The following is a 15,833-nucleotide window of genomic DNA, read 5'->3' as shown; positions in this document are numbered from 1 at the left end:
AGAAAAGCTGTCGCCCCAGTGTGCTTCAGGACCATTAGCTTGAAATATAACATGTGAATGCGAGGAATGCTCACACAGGCATGATGATGATGATGATGATGATGCTTGTTACTGCTTTGGTTTTGTTTTCCTCTCCGTATGCTTGCAATATGCTGGCCTTGTAAAAAAAAAAAAAAAAAGCCCTTTCATTTTACATTTTATATACTCCTGTTTTTACTTAAGAGGCCTGTGTGCTTGATGGATTCTAACAATATTTTGCTAACGCGGCACTCTCTGAGCTCGGCTTGCACTTTGTTCTGCTCCACATTCTCTGCTGTTCGCTCAATCCGAGTTTCAAAGTTTTTGCGAAGGAACTGTCCTTTTACCTCTCCAGGAGCTCCCACAACAAATTGAACTGTGTAGCTATTAAACCGTGTAATAGTGTATTCCAGTTAAGTAATTTTTTTGCAATCAAATGTAATGTAAATCGAATCAAACGCGGAGTCGCACCTCATCCTGGCAGCTCGCGCCTCGTGAGCGAAGTGCGAACGCAGGAAATGTTACAGATTCTTCATAAGTGGCACAGGTCCCAGCTTCTTACACTCTTCTTAATCAGAGCCCGTCTGCTCTGCTCGCCCTGATGAGCTCCTAACAAGGTCAGTCGTCGCTGCCATTAAGGCTCCTGAGAGAGTCGCTCATTTGTGTGAAAGCAGGGAAAGAATTTAAAAAAAAAAAAAAAAAAAAAAAAAGCTGATGTTGAGCGTCTGTGTGTGATTTATGCATGGTGTTCCTGAGCGTGTTTGTGTGCATGTGCATATGTGCCTGCCCGTCGTTAGGAAAGCACTCGCTAATGCATCATGGGTATTTGCGAAGCTGTCATTAGCAGGGCTACACCCGAAACGGATTGTGGAAAAGTGATAATTGCTGCATCTTTCTTTTTTTCTTCCTCTGCTTCCAGGGTGAACCAGGATTTCTCGGTCCGCAGGGAGAACCTGGGCTCCCAGGACTCCCAGGGACGAAGGTGGGCGCCTCAAGATTCCCTCTGTAACATTGTTTGATACTAGAAATCGAGAATACACAGTTATTTTGAAGAAATATTGAAATGCAGGAACAGATTTTCCCCAATCATTCGTGGCTTCATTATCTATTATTGTCACCTCGCAGTGGAATAAAACTCGGGTTTTAATTCTAAATGTCACTCAGAAGTGGTCTGGACAAGATAATCCTCCTCCGCTACCTTTGAAATGTGACATTACCACACTGTGGAGAAAGAGAGCATAATCCAAACGCACAAGATTTAATGTTCAAGATGTCCTTTTGCATCACGCTGTTTGCGAGGTGCCGATAATCAAGATTTATTAGTCTTGCGTCGCTCTCTGGCATATCTGTGCTGCTTAATGAAATGTCAGGGTGAAGCCTAAAAGAGGAAAGAAGAACGTCTGGCCTGATGATTATTCCTCATGTCCTCATCGGCTCACACTTTGGAGACAACCGGGGGGGTTCGTCTCATTTTTCAGGCTGCGCTGCGCATGATAACATGTCTAAGAGGACATTTTTCAGTGCGCTGTGCAGCGTTACAGCCCATTATCTGCCTTCACAATGACTTGTTATAAGTAAGCGGTTATTTGGATGGAAACCCGGAGTCCTAAGTGAATCGGCACTGCTGAATAACGCCCGGGTCCCGCTCGGCCCTGAGCAGCAATCTGTGACAGAGCGTGTGAGCAGAGTTGGCTTCGGTTAATTCGCAAAATGAAAACACAGCATCACAAACAGAGTATTCACTCGTCAAAAAGCTTGATACTGAAAATGCCAGTGTCCTTTAGAAAGTACTTAACCTTGTCAGAAGAGCCGTGCAGACTCGGCGCAGGTAAATCAGACGAGTAAGCAAAGCCTCGCCAGACGGGCCGACGAGCTTCCTCTCTTCTGTTCGCTCATGTTGAGCCGGCGCGTCGGGGAGAAAGGCCCGATGATCAGGGAACGGGCCGCGGCTCTTCTGCTGACACGAGAAAGCCTTGATCAGCACTTCTGATGCTTAACAAAACCCGGCTCGCATGGGGGACGGTGATAACTCACCTCTGTTATTAAGCACTTTGTTCTCCTTCCTCTGCAGGGCGAGAGAGGCGACCACGGCCCTCCAGGAAAGGGCGAGCGAGGAGACATTGGACCTGTTGGACCAAAGGCAAGTAGATTTATGCCACTAGGTATTGACTGAATGAACACCTTGAGGTGTGTGTGTGTTTGTAGCTCTGCTGCCATCTAGAGCTCCACCGCTTGAAACACGTCCCCACAGGTTTCCAGGGTGAAATTCATTACACGCTCACTTTCTGATAACAAAGGAATCTGGCGAAACCATTACAGCCCGTAATATGTCCGCGGCGTTCCCCGGAGTGCGTGTGGAGTAAACCGCACCGCGAATGAGTTTACCATTGTTTATGTCTGGCCCCGACCCAGCAGGTAGCCCAGGACCCCAGTCTAAACCGAGACGGCGCACAGATCTGGTTCTCATCCGATTAGAAACCCCCGAAGCCACGTCTCTCCTTTGTCAGCAGCAGAGTTCAAATAAACACGGCGTGCACGCAGTGGAAGTTCAGGGATATTAAAAGTGAGTTATTTCATTGAAGCGGCCTGCGTTGCTCTCTGGGGACGAGTGAGAGAGGCTGATGATATTTCCTTTGTGAGATGTGCTCTAGAAATGCATTGAATTTTTCATGATGGATTCGGAATGAACCCATAAAGAGAGTTTGCTTTACGTTTTTCCATTTTTATGATTATATCGCAAGTGCTGAGCTTTTCTGCTGTTTTTTTTTTTTATTATTATTATTTTTGTTTGTTTTTTTTAAATAACTCAGAACCATTCTTTTTGTTCTCATTTGCGTTTTCTGTCTTGCTTGCAGGGTTCACAAGGAGAGGCAGGGACTCCCGGCCCTAAAGGGTCAAAGGTCAGTATAGCAGATTTCTTCTGCAGGAGTAGAAATAATTTAATTACATTAATTTAAAATGCCATTGAGTTTACTATTTCTTCACCTCACATTTCTAAAAGCCCCTAAAAACTGAAGTTTTGATCTACATATGAAGAAAAACTACATCTGAAAGATTATGACTGCTGTTCGTCTTTGTTTTGAAAGTTTAAGAGCTTTTTCCCAAAAAGTTACGTTCTATCAGTAAAAAAAAAAAAGATGAAAATAGGTCAGAATAAAAGGTCTGTCTTCTCCCATCAGGGGGAAACTGGAGACAAAGGAGACCTGGGATCTCTCGGTCCGATGGTAAGCAAATGTGATAACGTGAATGGATTCTCTTTTATTAATTTATCTGTTCATTTTCATGTGGCAATACTTTACCACCAGGGGGCGCAATTCAGTCCTGTTCTGGAGGATATTCCTCCAAATCTTCCTTCTTTTCCAGCTCATGTTTAGTTAGAATGATGTGTTCAGTGTGATATATGATGCTTTAAAGTTTGTTCTGGCCTTGCAGGGCCCCCCGGGACAAAAGGGAGACCAAGGAGCCACTGAAATCATCGACTACAATGGAAACATTCAGGAGGCTCTGCAGGTCAGTCAGGTTCACTCCTCATTTCCATCAGGAGACAGAAACGGTCCTAAATTAGCTCATTTATTTACTGTGGATTTGTTTAATGACTTTCATGTCAACAGATGTGACCTTTTGACTTGAGATTGGTTTAAAAAGTGTTGGAATTTGTCTCCACTAGGAGGCGACAGAGAGCATGTTTGTTTTGAACACAAATTTATAAACACTGTGGTTTGAAAACTCTGTGTATTCAATGAATAAATCTTAGATTTCTGTTATTCTAGTTCACGAGAAAAGCTCACACACTCCTCAACGGGCAAACGCTTGAAGTGGTTTTGAGAGTGTGCAGAAATGTGCTGATACAAAGATTTCTTTTCTGTGTGACCTCTCACCTCTATTCCCTTCCCACTCCTTGACCCACTGCAGAAGATTACCACTATTACAGTCACGGTAATTAGGCTGTGTGTGTTCTGTGTATTGTGCCATCGCCACAAGTGATTCATCTTTGTCCAAGCATGGGCCCAACCCAACCCCGGCACCGGCCTGCGCCGCCCTGTTGTATTTGTGCTGCCTCACCCGGAAAAGTGTTGCTTGACGGCGAATGAAAGAGGCCTCAGTGCTGCCGTGATGCTCGTGTGTGTGTTTGTGTGTGTGTGTGGCCGCCCCGCCTGTCCCCCTGGCTGTGCAAAACTCATCGGCTCTAAATAAGAGCATGGGGCTTTCAAAAATTAAAGTGGCTTTTTGATTTTGTTATAATTCATCCGAGAATCTTCTGGAAAAAATGTGCACAGAACCTAAAACACGAGGAAATACATTAAAACTGCACGTGTGCTTATTTAAGATTTTACTTTTTCCTTAAATAACTGACAAGTCGCTCATAATAACAAGAGCAAAACAGTTTTCAAGACACTGATTTTCAAGCCAGCATGTTTCTAGTAGCAGTTTTGCAAGGAGCCTTTACGCTTAACATCGTCAGAATAAGTTCACCGTTTAAGATGGATTTAACTCATTCTACTCATATTTAACCTTCACCTCACGTACCTGGTTCAAGCGGATGGGATTTGTGATCTTGCTCGGGCGGTGGTAACCCGACGGCAGTGGGATTGGAACCAGCAAACCTTCAGTCAGAAGCTTTGTCTCTCTAACTCGAGGCCAGCGCTGCCTGCTCATCACGTCGTGATTCATACACCTGTCGTTGTTGTTGTTGTTGTTTTTGTCGTTGTTGTTGCTCTCATGGCCTTTTGCATGTGTCTCGTTGCAGCTTCATGTGTCTGTGGCGGCTAACGCGTTCATAAAAACGATCCGATCACGTAAACACATGAAGAAATAATAGTAGATGAAATAAAATCATCAAATCTCTGTGTGTGTTTCCTTCTGTCCAGGGTCCTCCTGGGCCTCCCGGGCCGATCGGACCGCAGGGCCTGAAGGTAAGAAAATCCTCCTGTGTGTCCTTCTGTCTCATCAGGACGTATGTCTCAGGTGTGTGTTGTCTCTCTGTGCGGCTCCAGGGTGATCGAGGCATGCCTGGGCTCCCCGGACTCGATGGAGAGAGAGTAGGTTGACTTGTCACTCATGTTAGGTGTTCATTGACATTTCGATCTGTTTTTTTTCTTCTTTTTTTTTTTCATGAGAAACCTCAGGTGAATATTTGAAATACTTGAGCTCATGCTTTTTATTGCCTTTCCATCCTCTCAGGGCTACAAAGGCTCCAAAGGAGACATGGGAATGCCTGGAGCTTCAGGGGACAAAGGAACAACCGGCTTGCCAGGCTTACCGGTAAGAATCTCAGACAGTCGTTGCGGTTTCGGTCCCCGCCCGCCTCGTCCAACTTTCACGCTTCTGTCTCAGGGTGTCAACGGGGTCAAAGGGGACAAAGGAGATTCGGGACTACCCGGTCCTCAAGGCCCGTCTGTGAGTGAAATATCTCACATATTGCGAAAATATACAGGTTTTTTTTTCACAATGTTGTATATTTAACCTGCAAACTGTTTCCAGATCATCGGCCCCCCAGGGCCTCCCGGCCCCCACGGATCCCCAGGACCGATGGTGAGCTGTGAAACTTGTCGGACACTCGCCAAAATGTATTAAATCACAGCGTATAAATCACCGCAGCCAATATGAATGTAGTGAAAGACTGTGAGGTAATGTTCCTTCACCCTCCGCTCAGCCCAGCGTCAGCCTCACCTACCGATTGAATCAATGCTTGAAATCTTTTCCTCAGATGATTTTAATATCGATCCATGTCAGTGATTGACCCACTTTCCTCGTCTGTCTGTCGTTACCAGTTTGACTGGTGCAGTAATAGCAGGTAGTCAGGGTGGAGCTCCTGTCAGTACAGGCCTGTTTTTCTCTCCCCGTCACTCCCTGTACGGCAAAGTATTCACAGTATTTCAGCTGACTACAGAGAGGGGGAGTATTACGTGTTAATATCATGTTGTAGAGCTGTGTCATCTGCAAACTAACATTTGGCGTTTGCAATGTTTTCCAGGGACCCCATGGCTTTCCTGGACCAAAGGTAAATACATCTCAGCAACAAAATTTTTTTTTTTTTTCATATTTTACCATAATTATTTGTATTAAATCAAACTCAAGGTGTGGTTCTGACATCTTAGAGAGCATAACACCTTTTCCTCTCAGCTTGTGCAGAACGTGACCTAATTAATGCTGCTGAAAGATTTTAGTACAAATTAACTGTGACTCCATAGTTAAAGTACCTATAAAACCTGTGACATTACACACCATGCAAATGGGTTTGGCAACATTTGTTAAAAATAGCACGTGTGTTAGAATTTCTTTCAGAAAGCCAGTGATGCCATGTTTACACAAATGTAAAAACATGACAGATGCGGCATTTTAGTTAATTTTGCACAGATTTTCATAAGTTTATGGTTAAAAATTGACCCTGAATTGAAATTTCTATTCAATAGATTTAGTTTGAGTAATTGATGTGAGTAATTTGAAGTTGTAGTAACAGTTTTGGTGATTTGAATTTGATACACTTTTCTTCTGAAACAATAAAAAAAAAATAATTTCCACAAAATTAAAAAAAAAAAAAACCCTTACAGATTATTAAAAGTAAAGTGTAAAAGGTTAGGGTTAGGGTCCTTGTGAACTATATGTCCCTGATATCTTTCAGCCCCAATTAATAGCCCCTCTTCAAAACTAAAACAAGACTTTTGGCCCTCACACTCTTCATTCAGACTACTTTTTTCTAGTATTACTCTATTTAATCTGCCTCTGCTCTTGTTTTCCCAGGGTGAACCTGGTTTGCACGGCCTGAAGGGTATGAGAGGGGAGCCGGGACACAAAGGGGACCGCGGTCCGCTGGGTCTCCCTGTGAGTATCTCTGACCACACAGCAGTCCCATGAACCCGTAGAAATCCCCTCATTTCTATTTTAGCCCTGCCAAATTTTCTCGTCGTGCATCAGCGCACGCGTTTGAGCGCGTCGGTGTGTGTGTACGTGTGTGTGTAGCTACGTTATAATGCCTTCTCCATTCTCTGTCCTCATTCCCATTTGCCTGGGCCGACTAAGCTCTCCCTGTAACACAGTGTAATTTAGTTGTTGTGAGCCCTGCCATCAACCTGCCCTAATAACAGTGTTCATCTGGTACTAATCCCGCCTTGTTCATGTCACTCATACCTCCATAACCACACAGGGAGCCTCCGGCTTGGACGGCAAGCCCGGAATTAGGGTGAGTGTCATGTGACCAAGAGGCTTCACCAACCCAACTTTTCCTCTTCCTCTCTTCCTCCCCCCCCCTCCTCACCCTCCATGCACTTCCCCCCCCTTTTTCCTCTTTTTTTTAAATTCAATCATGTCACCTCAGTCTTTATATGTCCAAATAAAAAGAGGTTCCACAAGTTTTCATGAAGCGAGAGTCGAGCCGCAGACGCACTGCTCCAGCAGGCACTGCCAGGCTCCCCGTTCTGTCCCGTGTCGCATTAACTGAGCATTAACACACACTCATACATTAACTGTGTCGGCAGTGTTGTAAACGTCCTCTGTGGCCACTGCACGTCTCCTAGCTCTGTGTGGGAAAGCTGAACACGCAGTACGTTTAGAGACTACATTCGATTTTGGCTTCACATCTGCTCGTAAAAGACCTGCAGTCGGTCTATAGGCGTAATCTTACCATCAAACACTGGTTCTCTGCAGGGCATGGACGGGCCTCCCGGTCCAGCTGGGCCAGCTGGGCCAAAAGGCGACATAGTAAGACTGATTCATTTCACCTCGTAAGATGTAGGAAGCTCAGCTTGGCTTGATTTTAAAAAAAAATGTAACTTTGACGTGTTTTGATCCAGGGTGAGAGGGGCGCTTCAGGAGAGCCAGGACCTCGAGGACCGTATGGACTGCCTGTAAGTCTGGCTCAGAGGAAAGCTGGGTTATTGAAATGTCCTGATCACGTGACGTAATGTCTCAATAAGTTCTGTTTTTCCAACAGGGAGCTGCCGGGACACCAGGACTGGATGTAAGTCACTGAAATGCCTTCAGTTACTGTTGAACGGATCAGTGAGAGTAGTTTTCTTTCCGAACATGTTTACACCAACTTTAATTCACATCATTTTTCCGAGTGTTCGAACTCCAGATCTCTCGTGTACTCCATTCTTCTGTCACCTCCGGATTTCCTTTAAGCTCGATTCTGAAGACTTGGGCTTCCAGAAAAGCCTCTTCTGTAGTAATGAAGTGGAGTTGTGCTTTTCCAGGGGTTGCCAGGCTTAAGGGGAGAGAAGGGCGACGTTGGTGAAAGAGGAGAAAAGGTAGATGTAGATATGCTGCAATGGCCTGTTTCTGAACCCCTGAACCTGGCAGACGGCTGATGTCAATGGACAGATGAGAAGGACGCCAGGTGGCTGACATTTTAGCTTTAGCTGTCTTACCGTCAGACTGTGCAGAATGAGGCATCATGACATTATTTTCCAGACTCAAACAAATCTTTTTTTTTTTTCTGCATAAAATGTCATCCACAGTCTTTTCAAACCAGCTTTTTTTGTGTTCTCCACATTGTAATGATTCACCATCTCATTTCTTTCCAAATCACAAGACCGATCTCATTTGAAAAGTGATTCCGACATGTTCGACCGATCAAGTCCATTGACAACAGGCTCTTACAGATCATGTTTTTTTTTTTTTTCTCTCTCTCTCTGTCTGTTTCCATGCATGACCATAATGCATTTCACCTTCTTCCTGAGCCTGTTGCTAACCCTTCGAGTTCCTCTTGGTTATGGTAGTCTTTACGGTTCACTAAATATGCTTCAGAAGCTTCCTCCCGTCTGTTAGAACCTGTATTCTGTTCTTTGATGTAAATGTGTGAACCTGTGACCTTTGACCTCCTGTTTTTCCTAACACTCTTCATATCTCAGAGTTGTTTCTTTCAGGTATTTAACATCGTGGGCTTGTCAGGTTGTCCGTAATGATTTATAGAAATTGCATTTTTGAAGTGCACTGTAAATATACATATTAATACACTGGAAATATCAACACATCTTCAGTTGAATCAATGTTTGGAAAAACGCTTAAAAATCTTACGTCTTTGTCTTGTCCGGTAGTTTTTTTTCCCTGCTACTCTTTCTCATCCTTTATGCCCTTGACACCCTTTGGTGATGAACTCTTCTCCATGCTTTCCTACCGTACTACACCCCCCCTTTTGTCCTCAGGAATGTTTTTTTTGTTATTTTTTTTAAATGCCCAGTATTTTCCGATCTCCCCTCCTGTCTAACACCGACCTCGTGTCTTCCCCTTGTGGGCCACAGCCTCCCTCCATTAATCGCTCCTTAATTCTTTTCAATTGTTTAAAAAAACAAAACAATAATTGATTTTAACTTGATTGAACCGTTGTATCCACAGGGGGAGAAGGGAAAGAAGGGCAAAAAAGGGCCTAAGGGCGAGAAAGGAGAACAGGGTGCCCCGGGATTAGATGCACCCTGCCCATTGGTATGTCCCGGCTGCGAGCTGGCGCTCGCCCCCCCGGCTGTGTAGAGCGGTCGCCCCAGACGGGGGACGAGCTCTCTGCGGCTGCACCGACACCCGGTTTTCCCGCCGTCTGACCAATCAGATCCATCAAAATGACCGCCGGAGTTTGTCAAAACTCTGCCGATCGGGCTCGGAAACACGATCGGGCGGGATCGTGGTGCCGGCCGGCTCGCAGGGCAGCTCCTCCCCCGTCCCCGTCCCCCGGTCTCACTTTGCGTCCGTCGCCTGGTGGACGGACGCAAAGGCGAAAGGTCGTCCACCTCTCTCCCAGTAACACTTGCGAGGTCATCTTTGCAAACAGGGTTTCCGGGGATTTAAGGGTGAAAAGGGGGAACCAGGGCAGCCAGGTCTGGACGGGCTGGATGCCCCATGCCAATTGGTACAGTATTTCTCTTTTTCCTAAACCACTCACCCCTGCATGTCGCTCTTCACCTGCAGTCATTGCTGAAATTTAAAAAAAAAAAAACCCCGCATGACTTGAGCGCTTGGAAAGCATGAGCACATCCTAATTTAAGCACTTTAATTTTCCATTTATATACTATTAAAAACGACATTTACAGTTTATCTCACTAACATCCTGACTGCAAGCAGCCTCCTCTTGATACATACGACAACTGGTGGAATATACAGAATAATCAATCCTTCAGTCTTTCCCTCTAACTGAATCCTTTCATTTCCCCGATTCCCTGTAAACTAAAGCAAATAAAGCTGCTGTTGAATTCTTTCCCCTTCTCGCTGATTTCCTCGTTGGGCCAGTTCCCTTTTAACCGGATGCTAACAGACTCCCTGACTGACGAGCCGCCCATGCTGCAGGCTCATGGGCCCTTCCTCTGCTCCGTTAACTCTCCTGTCCCCTCCCCTTTTTTGTACCAATTGGGCCAGACCGTGACCAGAGGGAAAACAAGAGATTTTAGCTGTTCCTCCTGCAGACACATGCAAGCTGAAGTGACGACGTCCTGATGCTTTTTTTATCATTAATTTCTTGTAATGCATGGCTTTCCCGTGTGCATTTATACATACATAACATGCCATATAAAAAAAAAACAACAACATATAACCAAAGAATGCACTCACATATCACACATTTTATCAACACTTGAATCAACGTCATTTTTAAGTTCTTGAATTCTGCAGCTATTTAAAACTCACCAGGGGGTTTTAGGGTCGTCTGAAAGAGTCGAATCATTCACGCTGATGTGCATGTGTTACATTTTGCCGTGTATCATTCGCATGCATAAGATCACATTATCATACAGATATTTTAATGCATATTTTAGTTTTTTTCACTTTATATCAGGTCACTGCAACACTGGGTGCAGCATGGACACTTTTACTGCATGTTGAATTAACCAAAGGTTTGATTGAAGTGTGATCAGTGGGGTATTTAATGAATTCTCGTCACAAAATATGGAATAGTGAAGTTATACATGTACATAATCGATTATCTCTCAAACTCAAAGAACACATCAGGATTTGCTGTTTAATAAAAGTAATGTGGGTGCACTCTGAAGAGAGTAGAATAAATTTCAGGTCTGTGGTTTCTAAATTTTTTTTCTAGCTCATAATTGTAATTCAAACCGAATGGCTTCAGGTTTTTTCACATTATGTTATATGACAGAAATCATGATTTGAGTGGTTTTAGCAGCTGGAACATCAGAATTTGAGTTTTTAATCTTTAAGACCAGCCATTTTTCTGAAGGTTAAAATATCCTGACCAGACTGTTTTGCATTATACGACCTTTTGCAGAAAGTTTTCACTTTAACTATTAAAACTCTGAACTGGGTGTATTATTTCACAAGATTATCTAAACTTCTGCCATGTATTCTAACCTCAGTGTTTACATGCTACTCATTTTAACCTTTAACCTTTCAGTCGTCTTTCAGTTCTCACTGTAGTTCTTTTTGAAACAGGGCCCAGACGGATTACCGATGCCTGGATGCTGGCAGAAGGTAAAACATATTTCATTTAAACATTTTATGTATCAGATGTACAGAGTGAACAGAAAAACAAGGGAAATAATTATACTAGGTTTATTCTTCATCTGTCTTAATGAAAATTGTTTATTTGTTGACTTTAATGTGTTTTATATTTCATGTGGGTTTCAGTAGAATTTGCATGGGCTTCCTGGCAATTAACTCACAAGGCTGTGTGGAAAAATGTCAGTGTGTCAAAAACAAAGTGTACGAAACACTGAAACAACCTCACTCCATGTCACTCTCTCTCCTGTGTTTTTATGTTTTGTTTTTTTTGCAGTGATCACTCTAACCTGAAACGCATGGAGTTTGTAAATAATGCTTCTTTTATGGTATTTATAGTTTTTTAATGGAAAAACGAGTCTAAAAGAAAAGAAGTCTTATGTGTACAACAATACAACAAAAAAAAGAAGAGATAACCATCCTGAGTTCCATGCCCGATGCTGCTTCTACTCACCTCGCCGTGTGGAAAAACAAACAAAACAAAAAAAAAAACAAAACAAGAGTGTGTGTCTGCTCTCACATCTACATTGTGGTGGACTTCAAGTCGTCGGCTGGTGGCAGAACTTGTCTCTTTAGTCTTTGCATGGCTCAGACTGGAGCGTCGCAGCCCGGCCAGATTCACAGGGTGTGAGAGGAGGAGGAAGACGAGGAGGAGGAGGAGGAGGAGGAGGAGGAGAGGGGATCTGGACTGGCTCCCTAACACCAAACGCTAGGTGTTTTGTGTTTATGTCGTCTCAACCAAGCTCACCACCCATTCACGCAGCACCATGTTTTCAAAGACTAAAACAAAAAAAAAAGACTGTGCCAAACAGAACATTGCAGCCCCGAATCCCGAGGTTAAAAAAAACAGCATGAGTAGTGTTACGGAAACTGTATTTATATGTATTGTACATACATGTCACTGTTTTGTGGTTGCATCATGGCTTCTGCAGAAAATCAATACTAACAAAAGAGAAACGACGAAACCCCCCTGCTCCCTTCCGCCAGCTCTGAATTGGTAATTTTTTGCTTTCCTTTAATCTTCCCAAGGGAGTCACGCCATGGCTGGTAGCCTGAACCCCCCCCCCCCAAACTCCCTCCCCACAAAGTCAAGCTGTTGGTTATTGTTGCTTTATTGGGGTGAAGCCTGCGGTGGGCGACGTATCGGCAGGTTTTCGCCGTTGCACTTCGTGGCGCCTCGCAGCGGCCACACGTCTCGGGATGAGAGCGAGGCGGGAGCCCGGCCGGCTCGCTGCACTGACAGGAAAAACTGAACGCTCGTGCTCGGGGGTGTCGCCCCAGGAGGGTCTCTCGGATCTCCGCGGAGGCCGCCCGAGGCGCCGGCCTCTCCTGACGGGCGGCCTCTCCTCCAGGTCTACTGAGAGAGTCGACAGAACGCAATCACGGTGTTTCTTTATTGTTTCTTTCTTTTTAAGCTCTCATTCTTACACATTGTTTGTATTTTGTGTATAATAGCCTTTGGTGCCTCAAGCTTTTATTCATTCCTTTATCAGAAATGTACTTTATTGCATATTTTCAATAATCGGAACAGTGTTTTATTTCAGGAGGTGGAGCTCGGTTTGTGAGAGGATTGATCAAGACACATTTCGCACTGTTTTTATTTTTTTAAAACATGGTTTTTGTTTTGAACAGCATGTAGCTTGTAGCTTCACGTGAGCGTACGGCGAGATTGCATCCATCCTGACTGTACAGCCACTCATTTGTATGAAACAAATCTGACATGGTCACAGATATGCTGCTTTTTTTTTTCTTTTCATTCTGGACGTATTGTATGAGATATTGTTTGTACAGTGTTGTCAGTTCACTGCATGTACACAATTTATGGCAGATTTCTTAAATGTTGAACAATAAGCATTAATCTGAGAGAGTGCATCATCAGTTTTTGTTTTACAAGCAAACAGCAAGATTTACATGAAGACAGTTGCTCGTCATTCTCACACCGTGTTTGAAAGCAACGATCATCCTAATCTAACACACTGCTCTTTCACGGCACAGATGTTGTCTTAAATTAGTACGAAACTGGTAATACAGCAGTGGTTCTCAAAGTGTGTGATTTCTCTCCATCATGCGTGCATTAAATGTAATAATGAAGCCGTTTTTCTCACAAGGTGATTAAACATTTAACCTTCAGATTTCTTGGAAAAAACAGAAATTAGGGAAGAAACGTCAGATGTCTGGCGCCTTCCAGGGCGGAGGCCCACCCTCCACTTTGAAAACCGCTGCGTTACAACGTCGGATAAGCTCAAATCTTAGCTCAATCGGTCGCCTCCTATTATTACCCATGATGCAGTGGTGGCCAGTCATGTCACATTCCTTTAACAGATGGAGCAAAAATAAATGCAGTACATTGTTGTTGTTTTTTTTCCATGCGAGTTCATTCAGCTTTCTGTATCCTACTTGCCGTTTGACATAATAAGGCGTTAAGCAAGGTAAAGTCACACTTTTTCCCGCTTTTTGATGATTAACTGTCAGAGCAGACGTGAGAAAACATAACCAACCTTTTGCTGTGATGTAGCAGCAGCCACAGGTGAATGGGGGATATTTGCCTCTGCATGGTTTCTGTTTGATTGTACAGATCATCTCATGAATACTAAGAATGGATGCACATCCGTGTAGATTCCTATGGTGCTACCTGATTGGTCAGTTCGGTCTGATGTGCTCTACCAGTGGCGAGAACTACACAACAGGTTTCTTTATTGTCTTTGGAGGTTATGTATGTAACAAGTTCAAAGTTTTTTTGTGTGTGTGTGCGTGTGAGTGTGTGCATATATTTGTGTATTTTAAGTGGTACATTATTTATTTTTCTATGATTTCTTAAATGAAGGCATTTTTTTTTTTGGTTCGAAACGGCATTCCTTCCAGTTTTGGCTTCTGGTGTTCGCGGAGTCTGTTGTTAATCGGAGGAAATCTGAATCACGCTCACGCAAATTGCAAAAAGTCTGGTCGTTTCAGGCTTTCCTGCAGATCAGTGCGTATTCACTGTGCATCAACTTTAAAGGCCTTACCACGACATGGCTCTGTTTTAATGTCGTGGGTCAACAAGCTTGACAGGCTCAGCCAATGCAACTGCATCCGGTGGAATACGACAGCCTTTTCACGCGCTTTCTCTCTTCCGTCTCGCGCTCTCGCTTTCTCTATCTTTACATTGAATGTAGTTTGATATATGTATAGTGGATTATTAATGTACTGTTAAAGAAATGTGTGCTCATTTTGACATAAAGTGCAATTTATACCTTGGTTCATGTGTGTAGCAACAAATGCGGCTGAAATCTCACGTGGCGGCGGTTTTACGGAGCTCCGTTTGTTTAGTTGTGCTACCCCGCATACCACTACCTGAAGCGAAAATCTTTATTTAGGAAAAACAAACATATGGAAACGTGGAGTTTATGATTGAATTTCAATTGGCATGATTTTCGCTACAATCGGTCCCTTCACTTATATTTTGAAGTGTTATTCCCATTACTTAATATTTACTAAGTTTTTGAAATGTGTTGGTTTTTTTTAAAACAGTAGTTTTGACATCCAGCCTTTGTTACAGTATTTGTTCTCATCAGGTGCTGTATCATTAGCATGTGCAGCTAATTATTTTTATTTTTTTTAAAATTTGATTTATCATTTGTTTGATTGTTGTGTTTCTTTAAAAAGGTGTTGTTGTTTTTTTTCTCTGCTGTTGGCAGAAGTGCCAAAATATTTCAAATCTTTGTGTTTCAGTATGAACAGATCTGGTGAGTTATTGGCTCGCAGATCTGTTTCCATCTCTTTATTTCTCATCGTCGCAGTCCGAGTTTTGCGCTAAAGGAACCAAACGGCAAAACTTCTCAGAATAATAACGTTTTTTATGATACGTTTTGTATCAGATGTTGGAAAATCTCGATTCTCGTCCAATGCACTGCAGCCTTACTCAATTGATTACACTACTACATACTTTTAAAACCTAAAAACGAATTGCAGACTGTAGCAGAAATGTAAAACAAAAATCCACTATTGGAGTTACGAATGCATTTTTCTTTATTTTCTTTGTTTTGATATATGTTCAGTTTCTATTCTGCGTTGTGTTTCCAACTTGATTGACATTTCTTGAGAAACCCTTATGTTCACACACACTATATTTCGAGTTGTCATTTCATATGACTGTACTGTTGGAGCCAAATAAACAGTCTTTCAAATACACCAAACAACTGAGTTTTTCTGTGGTTTTCTGTGTCCCTTTTTCAGTTTTCATAAAACGACATTCTGCCTACAACATAGCTGAGGTGGTGAGCGAGCAATTTTACCATTTTCTGAAGATGTTTCTCCATTTTTGACTCACTTTGAGATCTTCAGTGTGTTATGCTGTGTGAAATATGAAGGTGAAGTCAAGTTCATTGCCAGAATATGAA

At 43.2% G+C, this 15,833-nt stretch overlaps 1 protein-coding gene across 1 annotated transcript in view; it reads left to right on the top strand.

The window, feature by feature from the left end:
• Positions 1–14,648, top strand: part of col25a1 (collagen type XXV alpha 1 chain) — a 130,251-nt gene extending 115,603 nt beyond the window's left edge. The window contains exons 18-38 of the mRNA XM_030086068.1: positions 938–1,000; positions 2,090–2,158; positions 2,874–2,918; positions 3,198–3,242; positions 3,451–3,528; positions 3,931–3,954; positions 4,887–4,931; positions 5,013–5,057; positions 5,200–5,280; positions 5,353–5,415; positions 5,500–5,550; positions 5,993–6,019; positions 6,760–6,840; positions 7,163–7,198; positions 7,663–7,716; positions 7,809–7,862; positions 7,949–7,975; positions 8,211–8,264; positions 9,779–9,856; positions 11,389–11,427; positions 11,732–14,648. Coding sequence (XP_029941928.1) covers positions 938–1,000; positions 2,090–2,158; positions 2,874–2,918; positions 3,198–3,242; positions 3,451–3,528; positions 3,931–3,954; positions 4,887–4,931; positions 5,013–5,057; positions 5,200–5,280; positions 5,353–5,415; positions 5,500–5,550; positions 5,993–6,019; positions 6,760–6,840; positions 7,163–7,198; positions 7,663–7,716; positions 7,809–7,862; positions 7,949–7,975; positions 8,211–8,264; positions 9,779–9,856; positions 11,389–11,427; positions 11,732–11,734 — 1,062 coding nt within the window. The 3' untranslated portion in view covers positions 11,735–14,648. The remainder of the gene's footprint in view (positions 1–937; positions 1,001–2,089; positions 2,159–2,873; positions 2,919–3,197; positions 3,243–3,450; positions 3,529–3,930; positions 3,955–4,886; positions 4,932–5,012; positions 5,058–5,199; positions 5,281–5,352; positions 5,416–5,499; positions 5,551–5,992; positions 6,020–6,759; positions 6,841–7,162; positions 7,199–7,662; positions 7,717–7,808; positions 7,863–7,948; positions 7,976–8,210; positions 8,265–9,778; positions 9,857–11,388; positions 11,428–11,731) is intronic.
• Positions 14,649–15,833: the final 1,185 nt, after the last annotated feature.

Source organism: Salarias fasciatus, chromosome 3 (genome assembly GCF_902148845.1).
Source record: "Salarias fasciatus chromosome 3, fSalaFa1.1, whole genome shotgun sequence".
Classification (NCBI taxonomy): Eukaryota; Metazoa; Chordata; class Actinopteri; order Blenniiformes; family Blenniidae; genus Salarias; species Salarias fasciatus.
This window is presented reverse-complemented; position numbering and strand designations above follow the sequence as displayed.